The sequence below is a fragment of the Elephantulus edwardii genome, unplaced genomic scaffold (genome assembly GCF_000299155.1).
Source record: "Elephantulus edwardii isolate Elephantulus edwardi_28Jun2011 unplaced genomic scaffold, EleEdw1.0 scaffold00093, whole genome shotgun sequence".
NCBI lineage: Eukaryota > Metazoa > Chordata > Mammalia > Macroscelidea > Macroscelididae > Elephantulus > Elephantulus edwardii.
Window position 1 is genome coordinate 5,439,540 of NW_006399843.1, and position 16,019 is coordinate 5,455,558.

Sequence of the window (16,019 nt, forward strand, 5' to 3'; positions counted from 1 at the left end):
GAATGGAGTAGGAGGTGGAGTGAGGAGAACAGTGGGGAAGGGGCGGATGGGTCACAGAATGCTGTCTTGCCACTGTAATGCTTTTTAGGGTACAAGTTGAAATGAATGGGAAACCACTGTATTTTGAATAGAGAAGTGATTATAAAAGTATTTGTGTTTAAATAACACAAAATAAGCAGTTTCTATATTCGGTATTGAATGGATATCAGTTCTCTCAGCAATCCAAAATTACCTCAAAATACGTTCCTATATGTGCACCTCAAAAGGTTAATTATTTTACTCAAGTGGACATGATAACAGAATACCTCAAAAGAAAAAGAGGGATGAGAAAGAAAATGACTAAGGTAAGCCTTCCTCCAAATTACTGAGGAGTAAAGACATCAGTTTCACAACTAAGGTGCATCTGATTTAGGCCACAGTTTTCCCAATCATTTACTATGCATCTGAGAGCTGGACAGTGAATAGGGATGAGAGAAGAACTGATGCCTTTCAGCTGTGATGTTGGAGAAGAGCATGGACCATACCATGGACAGCCAAAAGTATGAACAAATATGTCTTAGAAAGGCTCTTTGGAGGCAAAGATGATGAGGTTTTGACTCACATACTTTGGGCATGTTGCTAGGAGGGGCTATTCCTTGGAGAGGGACATGATGCTCAGAAAGGGTGGAGAGTCGACAAAGGAGAGGAAGACCCTCAACCAGGTGGATAGACACAGTGACTGGATGGTGAGGATGGCACAGGATAGGACGGGGTTCAGATCCATTGTTCACAGGTTGCTATGAGTTGTACTCAACTCATCAGCACCTAACAACAAAAACAACCCCTCTTTATTAAAGGATGGTCTCAGTCTTTGTATTACTTAAATCGAAAGAATGTCTTATAGTTCCAAATATTCTTTTATATGCTTTTAATGTTTAAAAAAATTAAATGCACTGGATTATTTAAGCTCAAAAGAGCAAACTATCCTGTTTTTTAAATAATTGCTTTTATCCTACACAGAGTGCATCTTTTTGTTTACTGGGCTTTTTAAGTTCAAAATTCTCCACCATTGCCACTGCATTAGAACAAACTCATAGGAAGACCCTCTATGAAATGGATTGATTCAGTAAGTCGAGTAATGGGGGTATGTCAGAGACAGTGAGACTGGCACAGGATATAGCAGGATTTAGGTCTGTTGTACGTAGGGTCGCTATGAGTCACAGGTGACTCGACGGCATATAACAACAACAACATTATCTCCTCTGGACCCCACAAGAATTTGTGTAAGAAGAAGGTATCAGGATCACATTAAAGGTAGAAAACTAAGGCTCAGAAAATCACTAACTCAGCCTAGTGAATTCAGCAATTGTCATTCACATTGTCTCTTCTACTCTATCACTTGTATCTCAGAAATGAGCAGTTTTATAAGTCTAATGTAAGAAACTATAACCCTGGTACCTTCACAGTGTTGTGAATTTCAGAGGTCATCAGGTTTCTGGCTGCTACAATCACATCCTGGCACTTCTTGTTAGCAAAATGAGAATTGATATTACGGGCATATTTCAGCAAATCAGTAGTGTCTCCTTTTAAAAACCTCATCTTCTTTAAGGTATTTTCAAATTCTTCAGTGGACTGAATGATCTGAGAGAAATGAAAGAAAAAAATGATATACATATATTCATTTTGATATTAAGATTTCAAACCCAATTGTGGTGTTAGCTTAAAAGTTGGCTTTTCTTTACGTTTGACATGGATTAAACCAATATAAATTAAAAAAAAATTAAAAAACTAAAAAAGTTGGCTTTTCTCACCATTGTATTACCCTCCTCTGGTCTCTGGCTACCTTAACTGTAGACACATAGTCATCACAAATCATCAACAGCTGTGGAACTAAGATAAGAAAGAGTAATTCTAACACTGAGCAGATCGACTTGAGGGCAACTGGAGTGAGACCATGGTCAAAGTGAAACCCTAGTGAGAAGACCCTAGTGATGATGGTAGAGACATTGCTGTGGAGAAATTGTGGCAAGAGGTAACCACAGGAGTCCTGAGATAAAGGCACAGTTAAAGGTTTTGTTGTTTTTGCTGGATGATTAAAGGAGAAGTTGACTTAAAACTGCTGAGGCAAATCTTGCTGGATGATTAACTGAATTAGAACTTTTACTAATTGAGGAATTGTATTTTGCTGTTAATCTGGGATGGGACTGCTTGACTAAACCCTGGACTTGCATTGGGTGATATTCTTTGCCTCCTCCACTCTCCAACTTACTCCCCTAGTAAGCCCCACCCTTTGCATCACAACTCTGAGTAAAGTCTGTGAGTCAACAACGAGTATCAAACCAAGTGACCGGTGGAAATAGGCACAGGAGCATGGGGAGAGAGGTGGCATGTCTGGCATAGCAGCTATGTATTTGCTGCTATGGATATTATTGATGGGGACACTTCTACTCCATGAAGGGGGCAGAAGTCAGAGGCGACCACCCTCACATTGCACTGGCTCCCAAGACACCAACGTATAGGAAAAAAACAAAGGTCAGCTGCTCTTCTAAGTTTTAGCACAATTAGTTACCAGGTATGAAAAATTACTTTTATTTCCAGTCTTAAAATTCATTAGGGAAATTATCTTCAACAGAAATTTCTAGCTTTACTTAGAAAAGCTGCAAAAATCTTTAAAAATAAACACACATTAGCATTCTAGAAAACACTAAAAAAGATGCAAAAAAATAAAATCTAGTGTTACAAGTAGCTGACCTAGTTGGTCCATGGGCACAGGAATGACAGAACAAGAAGTTCAAGGAGAAGAAGCAGAGTCTCAGCAAGATGGACTGATGAAGCAGCTGCAGCAACGGGCTCAAATGCAGCAACGATTGTGAGGAGACCACAAGAGCGGTGTTCCCACTCCCTTATACCAAGGATGGTTATGATTTGTAACCAACTCAACAGAACCTAGCCATAATAACCAAAATACTTAGTAAGAAAACCTAGTTCCCCAAAGGCAGACAGGAAACCAGGAGAGAAATGCTGTTATTAAGAATCTGTTTGCATTCCTTAAAGACATAACTAAAGAACAAAAGATCTCCAAGAAAAAGCTAAAGGTATCAATGGAAATGAACAGTCTTTTCAAACTTCCTGTGGTGCCTCTGCTCTTACCTCTTCATACTGCTGTAACTTGCTGCTATTTGTGGGAATAGAATAAACTAAACAGTTTTTAATGAGGCACTCTGACAAGTCCTCCCAGATCAGGTCACCAAGCATCTCGGCCAATGCCATCTGAGGGGGTTTTTCATTTTCTAGGTCAGCATCAAGAGGTAAATCTGAATTCAAAAGAAAACGTTTCAAACAAGAAACCATTAACAGTTGTGATATAGTGTTAAGTTTTCTAGAGTTTTTACATGTGAAGATGTTGGGGAAGGAAACAGCACAGATCATTCTACAGACAGCTCAGTTGACAGCGTGGGACAAAGCCTGACATAAAATTATTGTTATTTTCACCACTCAATTGAATTGTCTGCACTGTGTGATGCCTGTACTCTACAGCAATAAGATATAAAGCAATCTACATTATAATCATCGACTGATCTCATGATATGACAAGTACTAAGAAGTTTTACATTTCAAACTGAAACCAGTTCAGAATAAAATCCCAACTTTTTAATAAAGAATAAATAATGCTTTTTCATCTTAGCATAAGTTCTAAGTGTTTATTCATGTGCAACAGCAGTCTTCCATAAAAGAGTAAATCTAATGGCTGTTTATTAAACAATACTTTACTCTCTCTCACAATGTACCTTATGGCAGTTCGTTCAACACATTTTATAAGGCTCTGTTTAGAATGAAATCTCAAGAGGAGAAAATGGTTAAGGATTTGGCTACTAGCTGAAAGGTTAGCAGTTGGAATACATGCAGAGATACACAGGAACAAGGGTCTGGCCAGCTACTTTTGCAAAACACTGAAAACCCCACAGCGAGAGCTCTACTCTGAAACACACAGACAGGGTTGTTATGAATCAGAACCAACTCCACAACAACTGTTTTTCCCTTATATACTTAGATTACATTATGCTCTACTCGGTTCTTTAGAGTCACTATTAATCAATTAGGGAGCCCTGGAGGTATAGTCGTTAAAATGTTTAGCTGTTAACAGAAAGATTGGCAGTTGAAATATATCAGTTGCTCTGCTGGGGGTAGGGGGGGAGGTGGCAGTCTCCAGTAAAATGTAAACCCAATGGGCTTACTATTGTCAAGTCAATTCCAAATCATGGGGACTCTATAGGATAGAGCTGAATTGTCCCATAGGGTTTCTTAGGCTTTGTAACTTTATGACAAGATACTGTCCTCTTTCTCCCAGAGCAGCTGGTGAGTTCAAACCACTAACCCTTCACAGTTCGCAGTCAACACCTAACCTACACCACAAAGATTACAAGGTCTATAGGGCAATTCTACTCTGACCTTAAAGGCTGCTCTGAGTCTGAAAAGACTCAACAGCAAGTTAGGTTGTTTTTTAATCTTCAACTAAATAATAACACCAGTTAATGAATCAAGGAAAGAGAAAAGGAATCATAACAGGTATCAGGTGTTTTTTAACCCGGTTCTTAATACACCAAGGAAGAGCTCAGAAATAAGAACTTTAATCCACCAGATGCTCTGCTAGAGAAGAAGAAACAATCTCCTCCTGTACCAGTCAGATCTGATTTGAAGGTACACACAAAATAATAATAAAAAAACCCAAAACCCTTTAGAAGAAAGTGATATTATCTCAGAACTCTGAAAAAGTTTACAGTGTATAAAATCTAGTCCTGCATTGCCCAGTGTTGCCTTGGGAACCCACCAGAATGTTGTTATAAGACAAAGAGACTTGGCAACAGTGAATATGATTTTGTTTTTATAGAGGTTAGAATCCACTGTGGCTCCTCGGGCAGTCGGCTTTTGTAAAGATTTACTGCCTTGGAAATGCTATGGGGCTGTTAGACTTGGTCCTGTAGAATCACCATTAGTCAGGACAGCCTCAATGACTAAGTTTGGTCTGGTTTTTGTTATAGGGTTACTGAGCATAATTGTGTCCATGACAAAGAGTTTGGATTTGAGGTTTACTCTCATAAACACACACGCAAATTCTTTTCATTTCTAGTATTTTACATAAATTTATCACTGATCTAGTTAGTTACACAGATCAGTTCCACAGGAAAAATTTCTCAATGTACACTAGGGAGTTCTCACGGTGTAGTCCATAGCAAGTTGTGTTGCTAACCCAAAGTCTGAGCATCTTCAGAAGTTCAAATCTACCAGCAGCTCCATGGAAGATGGATATACAGTCTCTTCCCATTTAGATTTACAGCATCAGAAACAAAACGGAGGGTCACTGCAAGTCAGAACCAATTCTACAGAAGAGTGAGTTAAGTGTGCAATGTATTTATATGAATGCTTTATGCATACATACAGCCTGAGTTTGAAGGTTAGGATTTTGAAGCTCCGTCTCACATCCTTTGGGCATGTGGCCAGAAAGGACTGGTCCTTGGAGAAGGACATCATGCTCAGAAGGGTGGAGGGCCAGTGAAAGAGAGAAAGACCCTGGATGAGATGAACTGACACAGTAACTAAGGTAATGGGGTTAAGTGTGTCAGAATCAGTGAGACTGGCTCAGGACAGGGCAGGGTTCAGAGGTGCTGTACTTAGGGTTGCTCTGAGTCAAAGGCTACTCGATAGCACACAATAACAACACAGCCCGAGTTATCAGGATACTTATATACTTATATTTAATTAGCATTAAATTGAAAAAAAAAAGGTGTTTTTTTTTTAAATACAAAACAAAGGCATACTGGTGATATATGCCTTCCGACTGAATTGACTTAAGATGTAAAAGCCAGCAAGCAGCATCTATGGAAAAGTAAATTTTTTTTTAAAAAAAAAAAAAAGAAGACTGGATAAAGCACGTCAGAATTTTCACAATGCATGGAAATTGCTACTTGCTCAACAGAACACAAAGGCTGCTGTTTTGTGTAAATTTTTTTAAAAAGTGAACAATACTACAGCTTTGGTAACCCAATGGTGCCTTACTAGGAGTCCAAACTGACTGGGCAGTCATAGGCTTGGTTTTTATTTGGTTTTGGTGGTACAGTACATGTTGGACTATTAACCTAAAGGTTAGTGGTTCAAACCCACCAGCCACTCCTTGGAAGAAAGATGGGCAGCCTCCTCCCGTAAAACCTGATGGAGGGTCACCGTGAATAGAACTAGACTCCATCACATGCGAGTTGGGTTTGGGTCTATACCCAGAACACCTATAAGCAGAATACAGTATACTGTAAGAAAAATATAAAATAAATGGAATATATTCGCATGAGAGCAATAAGACAAAAAGAATTCAAGATTATATCATGTAAAAAGCCCCAAGGATGCATAAGAATGCTGGTGATAAAATTAAAAACAAAGAATAGCGACCATAAAGAATTTGAAAATCATTATGTATATTAATAATTATTCTATACAGTTCTAAACAGTAGAACTAACAAAAGTAGCAATCACAATGCAGTAAGTTTTGTAGAAATCTGTAAAAGAACTTGCTGTTTTGTACCAACAAGTTGCCTGTGACTCACAGTGACTCTATGTAGGATAGCTGTCCTATCCTAAGCCAGTCTCACTGTCTCCAACACTCCTATCCTCATTGTCCTAGTCACAGTGTCAATCCATTTCATCCAGGGTCTTCTTCTCCTGTGCTGTCCCTCCACCTTTCCAAGCATGATGTCCATGTCCAAGGACTGGTCCCTCCTGACCACGTGCCCAAAGTATGTGAGATGGAGCTTCAAAAAATCTTGCCTCCAAGGAACAGCCTTGTTTCACCCTCTCTGCAGGATAAACAGGTTTGTTCTCTTGGCAGTCCATGGTATGTTCAATACTTGTCTCCACCAGCACAATTTAAAGGCATCAATTCTGTCATCCTTAGTCATTGTCCAGCTCTCTGATGTATAGCAAGTAATTGCAAAGACCATGGTACCTTAGTCTCCTCATTGTTCTTTATCTTTTTAGAGAAGTCCCTGACAGCAGCTTTCCCCAGAGCAATTCATCTTTTGATTTCTTATTTACTGGTGCCAAGAGTGTTGACTGTGGATTCAAGTAAGCTGAAACTGTTAACAACCTCAATCTCTTCTCCATCTATCATGGTTACTACCCTAATTTAAAAAATGGACATTTTAGTAATATAATATAGTAAGGAGCTATTATTTTTTTAAAAAACTACCAAAAACAAAAACTTTCCCACTGCTCACAGTAATCCAGAGGAAAAGGGAATGCTTAAAAAGAAAATGTGTGCTCACTCAGAAAGCTCTAGTGGCTGTATGACCAATTGATGGAAATAATAGAGAAGATTCAGGTATTAGATATTTGGACCGCATCACCTCTTTGCTTCCTGCTAATCTCTGAATACTCTGTTTACAGCTTTGTTTCTAGCCAATCAAAATAAAATTGCATTTTTTCCTAAGTGACAATTCAACAACTCACTGCTGTCAAGTAGGAATTTACTCATATACAACCCTCCAGCATGCTTTCAGAGGCTGAAAATTACAGAAGAGATTGTTTCTCTTTCAACCCTGGTGGATTCAAACCACTGCTTTTGGGCTGGCAGTGCAAGTGCTTACTCCCTAGGTCACCAGAGTTCCCAAATGAAGGATCTGGAAACTAGAAAAACTGTCTTTCATTTCTGCACTCTTTGTGGCTCCTGTCAAAACTGGGGAGGGTGGGGAATCTTTGAATTCTCATATGAACAATTCACATATGCTAACCAATATAAAGACGGGGCCAGCAATACATACAAACAACAGCAGCGTTTCTTTGTTTCTTTTTTTTTATTTTCAATGCAAGAATGCTTGGTTTAACTATTCAACCAGACAACTGTGAAATGAAAAAGGAAGATAACTGAAGTAGACTAAACTAGCAGGAGTTGTTATGTAGAGCTGAGTGAAAGCAACTTATAGCTGACCCTCTAGTAGGGTTACAGGGGCTGTAAATGACATGGGAGGAGACAGCCGCTCTTTTGTCTCCAAAATAACAGTAATACTTTAAAATAAAACATTTGAAAACAACAACCAAAAAAAATAGATTTAAAGAATAAAGAAACTGGTCATTTCAAGTGTAAATATATAACTAGTAGGCTGAGTTAAAATATGCTTTATTTCCTATGTCAAGCCTAGTTTATCTGTAGGAAGTTAATGGGCATGTAGCTCATTAATGAGTATATAATTTATTCCCAATATATAAAACCGTACTTATGGGGGGTGGAGTAAAAAAAAACAAAACAAAACAAAAAAACAACAACCATAGTTATTTCAGATTCTTCAAAAATTAAAGGAAAAACCCCAAAATGTGATGTTACCATAAATCCAAGTAAGAGAAGTATACCATCGAATTCAAAATAATATCACAAGTAAAGAATCTAGGTTATTCTTGATGTTCTTACTTTTCAATGAAGAACAAAAATACGAAACAGAGTAAGAAATCAGAAGGTAATTACTTGCTTCCTGGCATAGCTTACTCACTTCAAGCCCCTATTCACTTAAACCATTCACATTTTTACCTTCTTTACAATAATGTTGTTGCTGCTGTTGATTGCCTTCGAGTCAAGCGACCCTATGAACAAAGGCCTGAAGCCCCTCTACAACTATCGACACTTATCCAAGTTCATAGAGTTTTTGAGTTTCCCGAGGCATATTGTTTAGGAAGTGGATGACACTCCTACTTCCAAACTACTGACTTTTAAAAACGGTATCTTAGGGGTACCATACCTAGAAGCTGTTTATGAAGCATTTCCAGTACCAGCTTGATCTTTACAAAAACGTCAGATGGTGATGGATATTCCAAGTTAGTTGTCACAGATTCAAAACGTAAGGTAACTACAGGTGGCTGGCTTTCTACCACAGCGTGCAGGGATGGACAAGATGCCAGAGGCTTAAGGATATAATTCAGTAGCATTTTACCTGAAACATTATAAGAACACTCATTAAAAGTTACAAGAAGAAATTTCCAGAAAATGTAAAAAAAAAACAACACAAACCACAAAACACACAACTCTTATAGTTTAACAATAAATACCCTGACATTTTAAACTGATCATTTAGCACGAGCAGGTTATTGTGATGAATTTTTCCAGATTATCTACAGATTTTTATTAAAGTTATTCTAATAAAATATACAGCAGCAACTAGTCTAAAGGAGGGGAAAGGAAGAATCCAAGCCCTCAAAAGGATATAATAATCACGCAATTTGTACTGATGGATCATGTGACCAAACCCTAGGTGTTGCTGATATGCTCTAAATAATATTTTAATCATCTCTTTCGATTCTTTTAACTGGCCGCCTTCTTCTAATTGGGCCTTCTGACACTTCACATAAATAAAAGAAGTTATTTGCTTACCAAATGACTTCAGTTTGGTGTTTAGCTCCCCAAGAATAGAAAACGCCAAGAGAACAGAACTCATAGATAGTGCAGGGCTCTTTTCCTCCTTCTGAGATTGTTCTGTGCATAAATGAAGTTCTGTTTGTAGGTGAAATTCCAAGCTATTGGTATCTAAGAAAAAGAAGGCCAAGGCATCAGCTATCTCAGCCAGACAAGGCGTGGCCGCTCTCTGCAAGAGCTCCTTCTCTAGAGTGGTTCCTAAATACACAGTTTTATTACACAATACTTCTAAGGCCACTACATATTAAATACTCCCTGTACGGCATCGTTTTACAAGTAATAACTTTCTTTTTAAGTTCCAAAAAACCCAAACCAAGTACAAAAGCAAGATGATGTGCCCACAAGAAATGGTCACTAAGTGGGTACACAATGACTAAATGACAGCAAACAATGTGAAGCCTTCATTTCACTGAAGACTTCCTTTCTGTTTTTCTTACCAAGAAATGAGAATTGTCTTGCAAACAAATTTACAAGTAAGATATAGCATTACAAAGACTTCAGCATACTTACCATCTTCTCTTAATTTGAAAGTCAATTTAGGATAAAGTCATTTTGTCGATTACATTTTTCAAAGTATATATATATAATCTGAAGATCAAAGTGGATATTGGAAAAGGAACATGAATGAGACTATAAGGTTTCCCTTGACACAAACACAATTTCAAGATTCAACGTTGGAAAATATCTTAAGTGCAACCAAAACACCAAAAAAGGTTCACACGCAAAGGTGAACATTGGGCTGAGAGGCTACAGCAAATATCAAAGTTAAGACCAAAGGAACCCTATTTCTACACCTTTCAAAGAATACTTTTTCCCAAAATTTTGTCCCTATTTTTGTTACATGAACTGAAAAAAGCCAAAACAGGCCAAATTCCTCCTTTAACTACAGATACACTGACATTGAGCTGAGCTTTTGGCTAATTCACAGAATTAAGGTTGGGGGGAAAAAAACTCAACAAAATCAACATTTTTACATTAAATACTTTTTACAGATTTTAAATAATCTCAACCATCTCTATACTTCTCTTTTTCCTTCAGCAGGAGAAAGACTGGCTAAATAGCTACTTTAAGATTTCTAGTTATGGTAACTGGTGGGGTAATACAGTGGAAATCAAAGGTGGCCTTAAGCTGCCACATCACATGGGCCCCACCCACCCAAATCCCTTTTCCACACTCTTTGAAGAAAAGGGACACTGAGTTGGCCCTAACAAGGCATGTTGTTTAACGTGATAACTCAACACAGATTTGGGAGAGTAGCGAGTGAAACCTCCTCATCTGCCAATCTAAAATATTCAGTATATATTCAGAGGCCAAACCGGTTCAGGCTGAGTAAGCAAAGCATTCCCTGAGGTCAGCAGCACCTTTTGATGGTGGGACCTTCCACACAATCAGCTTCTGCCACTCTTCTCCAAGGTGATAAAGGATGTTCTGTTTCTGGATTGTGAGCTCCATGCTGAGCGATTTCAACAGTTTTAAATCAAAACATTTCCTGGATTTTAATAACTTCCAGCATTTCTGTGCCTGGTAGTGAAATGGAATCACTGTTAAACATCCCATCTGGACTCAGGGCATATAGAATATACCTGTATAATGGCAAGGAACATAGGGGACACAAAATTTATTGAAAATGAGAACAGTGGTTCTTGCTCATGCTTTGGGGACAGGATTCAGTACCTCTTCCAGATGCTTAGCAGCAGTGACGTACTTCTTCTCTGCTATTGCACAGTTATAGTCTTCAATAGCTGTGGAAAACTGAAGAGAGAAAGAATTCAAGTTGTCAAGGATTTCATTTCATACATTCTATTTTTCCCAAGTGTGTTCTATGTTTGTATTTAAAATGTAGTGGGAGAGAAAGAAAACAAAAACCTCTCAACATATAATCAGGGGATACCCACTGAAGAACGTGATGAGCTGAAAACAAACCAGTAACTTCCTCATCTCCAAAACACTAATGTCTGAGTTGACTGACCTCCTGTAGCTGTTTAAGCAGATTTAGGACTAATGAGTCTCTTTGCAGCTGGTGCTTCAAATCTGTAAATTCAGCAGTTGATACGTGAAGATCCCGGCGTACCTAATTTACACATCAGAGAGAGATATTTAAACTATATCGTATCTAAATAAAATATTATAAACAAATAAAACATTGTAAGCACAATAAGACATTTTTAGCTACTTGGTAAGATTATTGGGACAATGTATATCACACTGAAATCTAAGTGCTGGTAACGAGGTCCGTAGTGGGAGGGCTGGCCCACAACCTTTTCTCCTCTGCAGGAATACTTACACCGGTTAACAAATCTGCTGTGCTCGTCTCACCATTCATTCCAGATGCAGGTAGCTACCTTTCATCGGAGAATTTACCTACCTAGATCTTTTTCATGTTGAATCAGAAGTCACCCCTCACTCTATCCCAACTAATCTCTCATTTATCTCCATAACTCTGCAGCGCTGTCCCCTAAAACACTCTCCCCTTCTCCTTCTGCCTGATTGTTTATCATTTCGGGTCTTGTTTGAACGTTATTTCCCACATGAAGCCATTCTTAGCTACACATCTCCATCTGGATTGCTCCTCTTGTATCACAGCTCTTGTGCCCAGAGGTAAGGAGGCATGTTGCAATCCTGAAGGTACACAGTTTGAATCCACCAGCTGCTTCGCAGAAGGATGAACATTCTCCTCCTGTGCAATTTACTGCCTCTGAAAACCCACTAGAGGGTCAGCTCGCACCACCACCACCACCACCACCACCACATTGGTTACGAGACACACTCTTTGAAATGTAAATTCCTGACCTAGTGAGCGAGCAACTACCAGTATTTTGGACACTTCAAGAATACACCAAATGAATGATTAAATCTCCTTATGTCATTTACCTGTTGACTCTTAATTCCCCTTCCTGAAATCTGAATCTTTCACCCATATGACAAGTTTTCAAATTTTGAAGGTGTCTATTTTCAAGGCTAAAAGTTTCTACCATTATTCTTCAGATAGACTGGCAGATATGCCTGGACTTTCTCACCTGGACCAGCTGTTTTCAAAATAGAACAGCTACACAACAATCATCGGCCATCATCTAGAGCTGAGAGAGTATTTGGTCAGCGTAAGGCACAAGGAGCTCATTACTTTCCTTCTTCCAGATACTTTTCTTTCTAATGTTGTGTGCCACTGAGTGAAAACCAACTCATAGCTGATCCTTAAGTAGGTTTTCAAAGGCAGTAAATTGCACAGGGGATTGCCCACCCTTCTTCTGTGAAGAAGCTGGTGAATTTGAACCTCAAGCCTTTGGAATTGCAATTTGATCAGATAAACAACTAAGTACAAATATAGTTCAGAAATATTGCTTGAATTGTTAGGGCTGTGTTGATTTTTTTACTAAAATTCATTACTAAGATTGATTTTTACTACAAATCTCTCGTCAAGATAGTTGGTGATTGGGCTGTGAGATTAATTTTCTGAGTAACCAGCGATTTCCCCATTTGTGGCACAAGTTTTTTAAAAAAACAACACTCTAGAAAAGCACATATGTACATTTCCTCTTTTCATAACACACATAGAACAGACTTGATGCCCTTTCTTGGTATTAAGGATTCTGAGAATACCTCAGATTATTACTGTGGACTCATTAATATTCAAATCATTTTAACAGTAATAAGTTCTGAGTAATAATGCAGATACTGATATAAAGGACACCAAAGACTGGAATTTGTTTAAACCTCCCAAATCAGCCTGTATTTCTTATCTTTTCTAAAAGAAGCCTATAGAAGAAAAATACTAGAGACATATGTGAAAATGTTTTTTTGTTTTAATTTTTTTTTAATAATTTTAATGAACATTTACAGAGAATTGGGATTTCCATTCATTCATTGCTGCACTTCTCTGCCCAGCCCTCTCCCCCCGCCCCCCAGTTCACTCCTCTCTTTCAAAAGTAAAAGAAAGACTCCTTCCCTGGTACACAATCCCCCCGCACCCTTCCCACTGCCCCAAGTACATTCCATTGTGCAACCTTAATTGTGGATTCTTGTGATAACCATAATACCCTATCATACATCACTTTTATTCAGTCCCTCATCTTTTTCAGTGCAATATACACAATTTATCCAGTTATTCTCAGTCTTACCCCCACCCTGATATCAGTCCCATTTTATAGCAGTGGCACCATGCAATATTTGTCCTTTTGCAACTGAGATATTTCACTCAGCATAATGTCCTCCAGGGTCACCCATTTTGAATAATATTGCATGAGTTCCTTGTTTTTCAATGCAGCATAGTATTCCATTGTGTGAATATACCACACCTTCTGTATCCATTCGTTTGTTGATGGGCACCTGCGTTGTTTCCAACTCCTTGCTATTGTGAACAGAGCTGCGATAAACATGGGTGTGCATATATCTGCTTGGATGTCAGTTATGGTCTGTTTGGGATATATTCCCAGTAGTGGAATTGCTGGGTCAAATGGTATCTCTATTTGCAACTTTTTGAGAAAGCGCCATACCGCCTTCCACAGTAGTTGCACCATTTTACATTCCCACCAACAGTGAATCAGGGTTCCAGTTTCTCCACAACCTCGCCAGCATTTGTTGCTTGCTGTTCTGTTAAATTTTGTTATTCTGACTGGGGTGAGATGATATCTCATAGTTGTTTTAATTTGCATCTCTCCTAGAGCTAGGGATTTTGAACATTTCTTCATGTGCTTGTTGGCCATCTGAATGTCTTCTTTGGTGAGGTGTCTATTCATATCCTGTGCCCATTTTTCAATTGGATTATCTACCTTTATCTTGTTGTGGTGGAAAATGTTTTTAAAATAATTCAATGACTATGGGAATCCCACAACACTTGATCGTGCTAATGCACAACCTATACTTGGACCAAGAGGCAGTCGTCAGAACAGAGCAGGGAAAAACTGCATGGTTCAAAATTGGGAAAGGCATACACCAGGGATGTGTCCTGTCTCCATACCTTTACAAACTGTATGCAGAACAGATTATCCGGGAGATAGGGCTCTATGAGGAAAAATGTGGTATCAGGATTGGTGGAAGATCTATCAACAATCTGCGTTATGCTGATAACATGACTCTGCTTGCTGAAACTGAGGAGGACCTGAAGAGCTTGCTGCAGAGGGTCAAGGACTGCAGCCTTCGATATAGATTGAGGCTCAATGTCAAGGAGATAAAGATTCTCAACACTGGACCAGTTGGCGGCATCAGGATGGATGGTGAAGAGACAGATTGTTTACAGCTTTAGTTTGCTTGACTCCACAGTCAACACTCTTGGCACCAGTAGCCAGGAAATTAAAAGATGTATTGCGATGGGAAAGTCTGCTGTTAGGGACCTCTCCAAAGTACTGAAGAACAATGATGCCTCTCTGGAGACTAAGGTGCGTCTGATACAGGCCATGGTCTTCACAATCACTTGTTATGCATCAGAGAGTTGGACAATGACTAGGAAGGATAGAAGGAGAATTGATGCCTTTGAGCTGTGGAGCTGGAGAAGAGTATTGAGTGTACCATGGACTGCTAAGAAAACAAACTGATTTCATACTGGAGAGGGTTAAACCTGTTGGCTCCTTGGAGGCAAGGATTCTGAGGTTTCATCTAACACACTTTGGACATGTTGTAAAGAGGGACTGGTCCTTGGAAAGGGACATCATGCTTGAGAGGGTGGAGGGACAGCGCAGGAAAGGAAGGCCCTCTATGAGGCGGATTGATTCAGTGACTGGGGTAATCGGGATACATGTGTCCGAGACAGTGTGACTGGCACAGAACAGAGTTTAGGGCTGTTTTACATAGGGTTACTATGAGTCACAAGCGACTTGATGGCACCTAACAACAACAAAAACAACATTTCTATCACTGTGTTACATGACATGTCTTGGATCAGGTGTACCTTAGTTTTTAAACTGACATCATTGCTCTCTAACACTTTGGAGACATCTCTGATTTTCCCTTTGTGACACATTTTTTGATCTCTTGACTGCTAGAATCAAGAGTATTGATAGGGATCCAAGTAAGAAAAAATTGTTGACAATTTCAATCTTTTCTTCATCTATTATGATGTTGTCTATTGGCCCAGTGAGGATTTTTGGTTGAGGTTAAGATGTAATCCATATGTGTTCAAAAAATAATTCAGGATTTCAGTTGCTTGGTCTTCATGTAATAAATTCATAATAGATCTTATTATAAAATATTGAATGTTACAAATCGTTCTAAAGCTTATTTTATGTTCATTCTTTTTGTGTAATTGGCTTTAAATATAAGTTTCAATTTTGTCCATTTTTAGAATGTAAAACATAGGATGTCAAAACAAGATTTTTGCCAAATCTAAGAACGGTCCAAAAAGAATATAAATGATTAGACATTATATGTATGCCAACATTCTAGGACAAGATGCATTGCAAAGTGGACTGGAAGAAAACGGAGGAAGGAGGGAAGAAAATGTGCCACAGTGAATCAATAATTTAAAAAAATTTAAAAAACCAAAGATTTTTGTCAAATCTACTTTTACAAATTCAAATCAGTTGCAGTGTAGAACAGTTTGAAATATCAGTGAAGTTGGGGGCAAGGGAAGTGTCAATGAATGTACTGTGTGACAAGTTTAAAA

At 38.6% G+C, this 16,019-nt stretch overlaps 1 protein-coding gene across 2 annotated transcripts in view; it reads right to left on the bottom strand.

The window, feature by feature from the left end:
- The window catches only part of ZW10 (zw10 kinetochore protein), a 33,851-nt gene that overhangs the window by 12,948 nt on the left and 4,884 nt on the right, over positions 1–16,019 (bottom strand). For both annotated transcript variants that reach the window (XM_006890790.1, XM_006890791.1), the window contains exons 3-9: positions 11,394–11,495; positions 11,099–11,176; positions 10,786–10,945; positions 9,383–9,535; positions 8,754–8,945; positions 3,130–3,293; positions 1,438–1,620 (exon numbers count right to left, since the gene is read on the bottom strand). In XM_006890790.1, the coding sequence (XP_006890852.1) occupies positions 1,438–1,620; positions 3,130–3,293; positions 8,754–8,945; positions 9,383–9,535; positions 10,786–10,945; positions 11,099–11,176; positions 11,394–11,495 (1,032 nt within the window). The remainder of the gene's footprint in view (positions 1–1,437; positions 1,621–3,129; positions 3,294–8,753; positions 8,946–9,382; positions 9,536–10,785; positions 10,946–11,098; positions 11,177–11,393; positions 11,496–16,019) is intronic.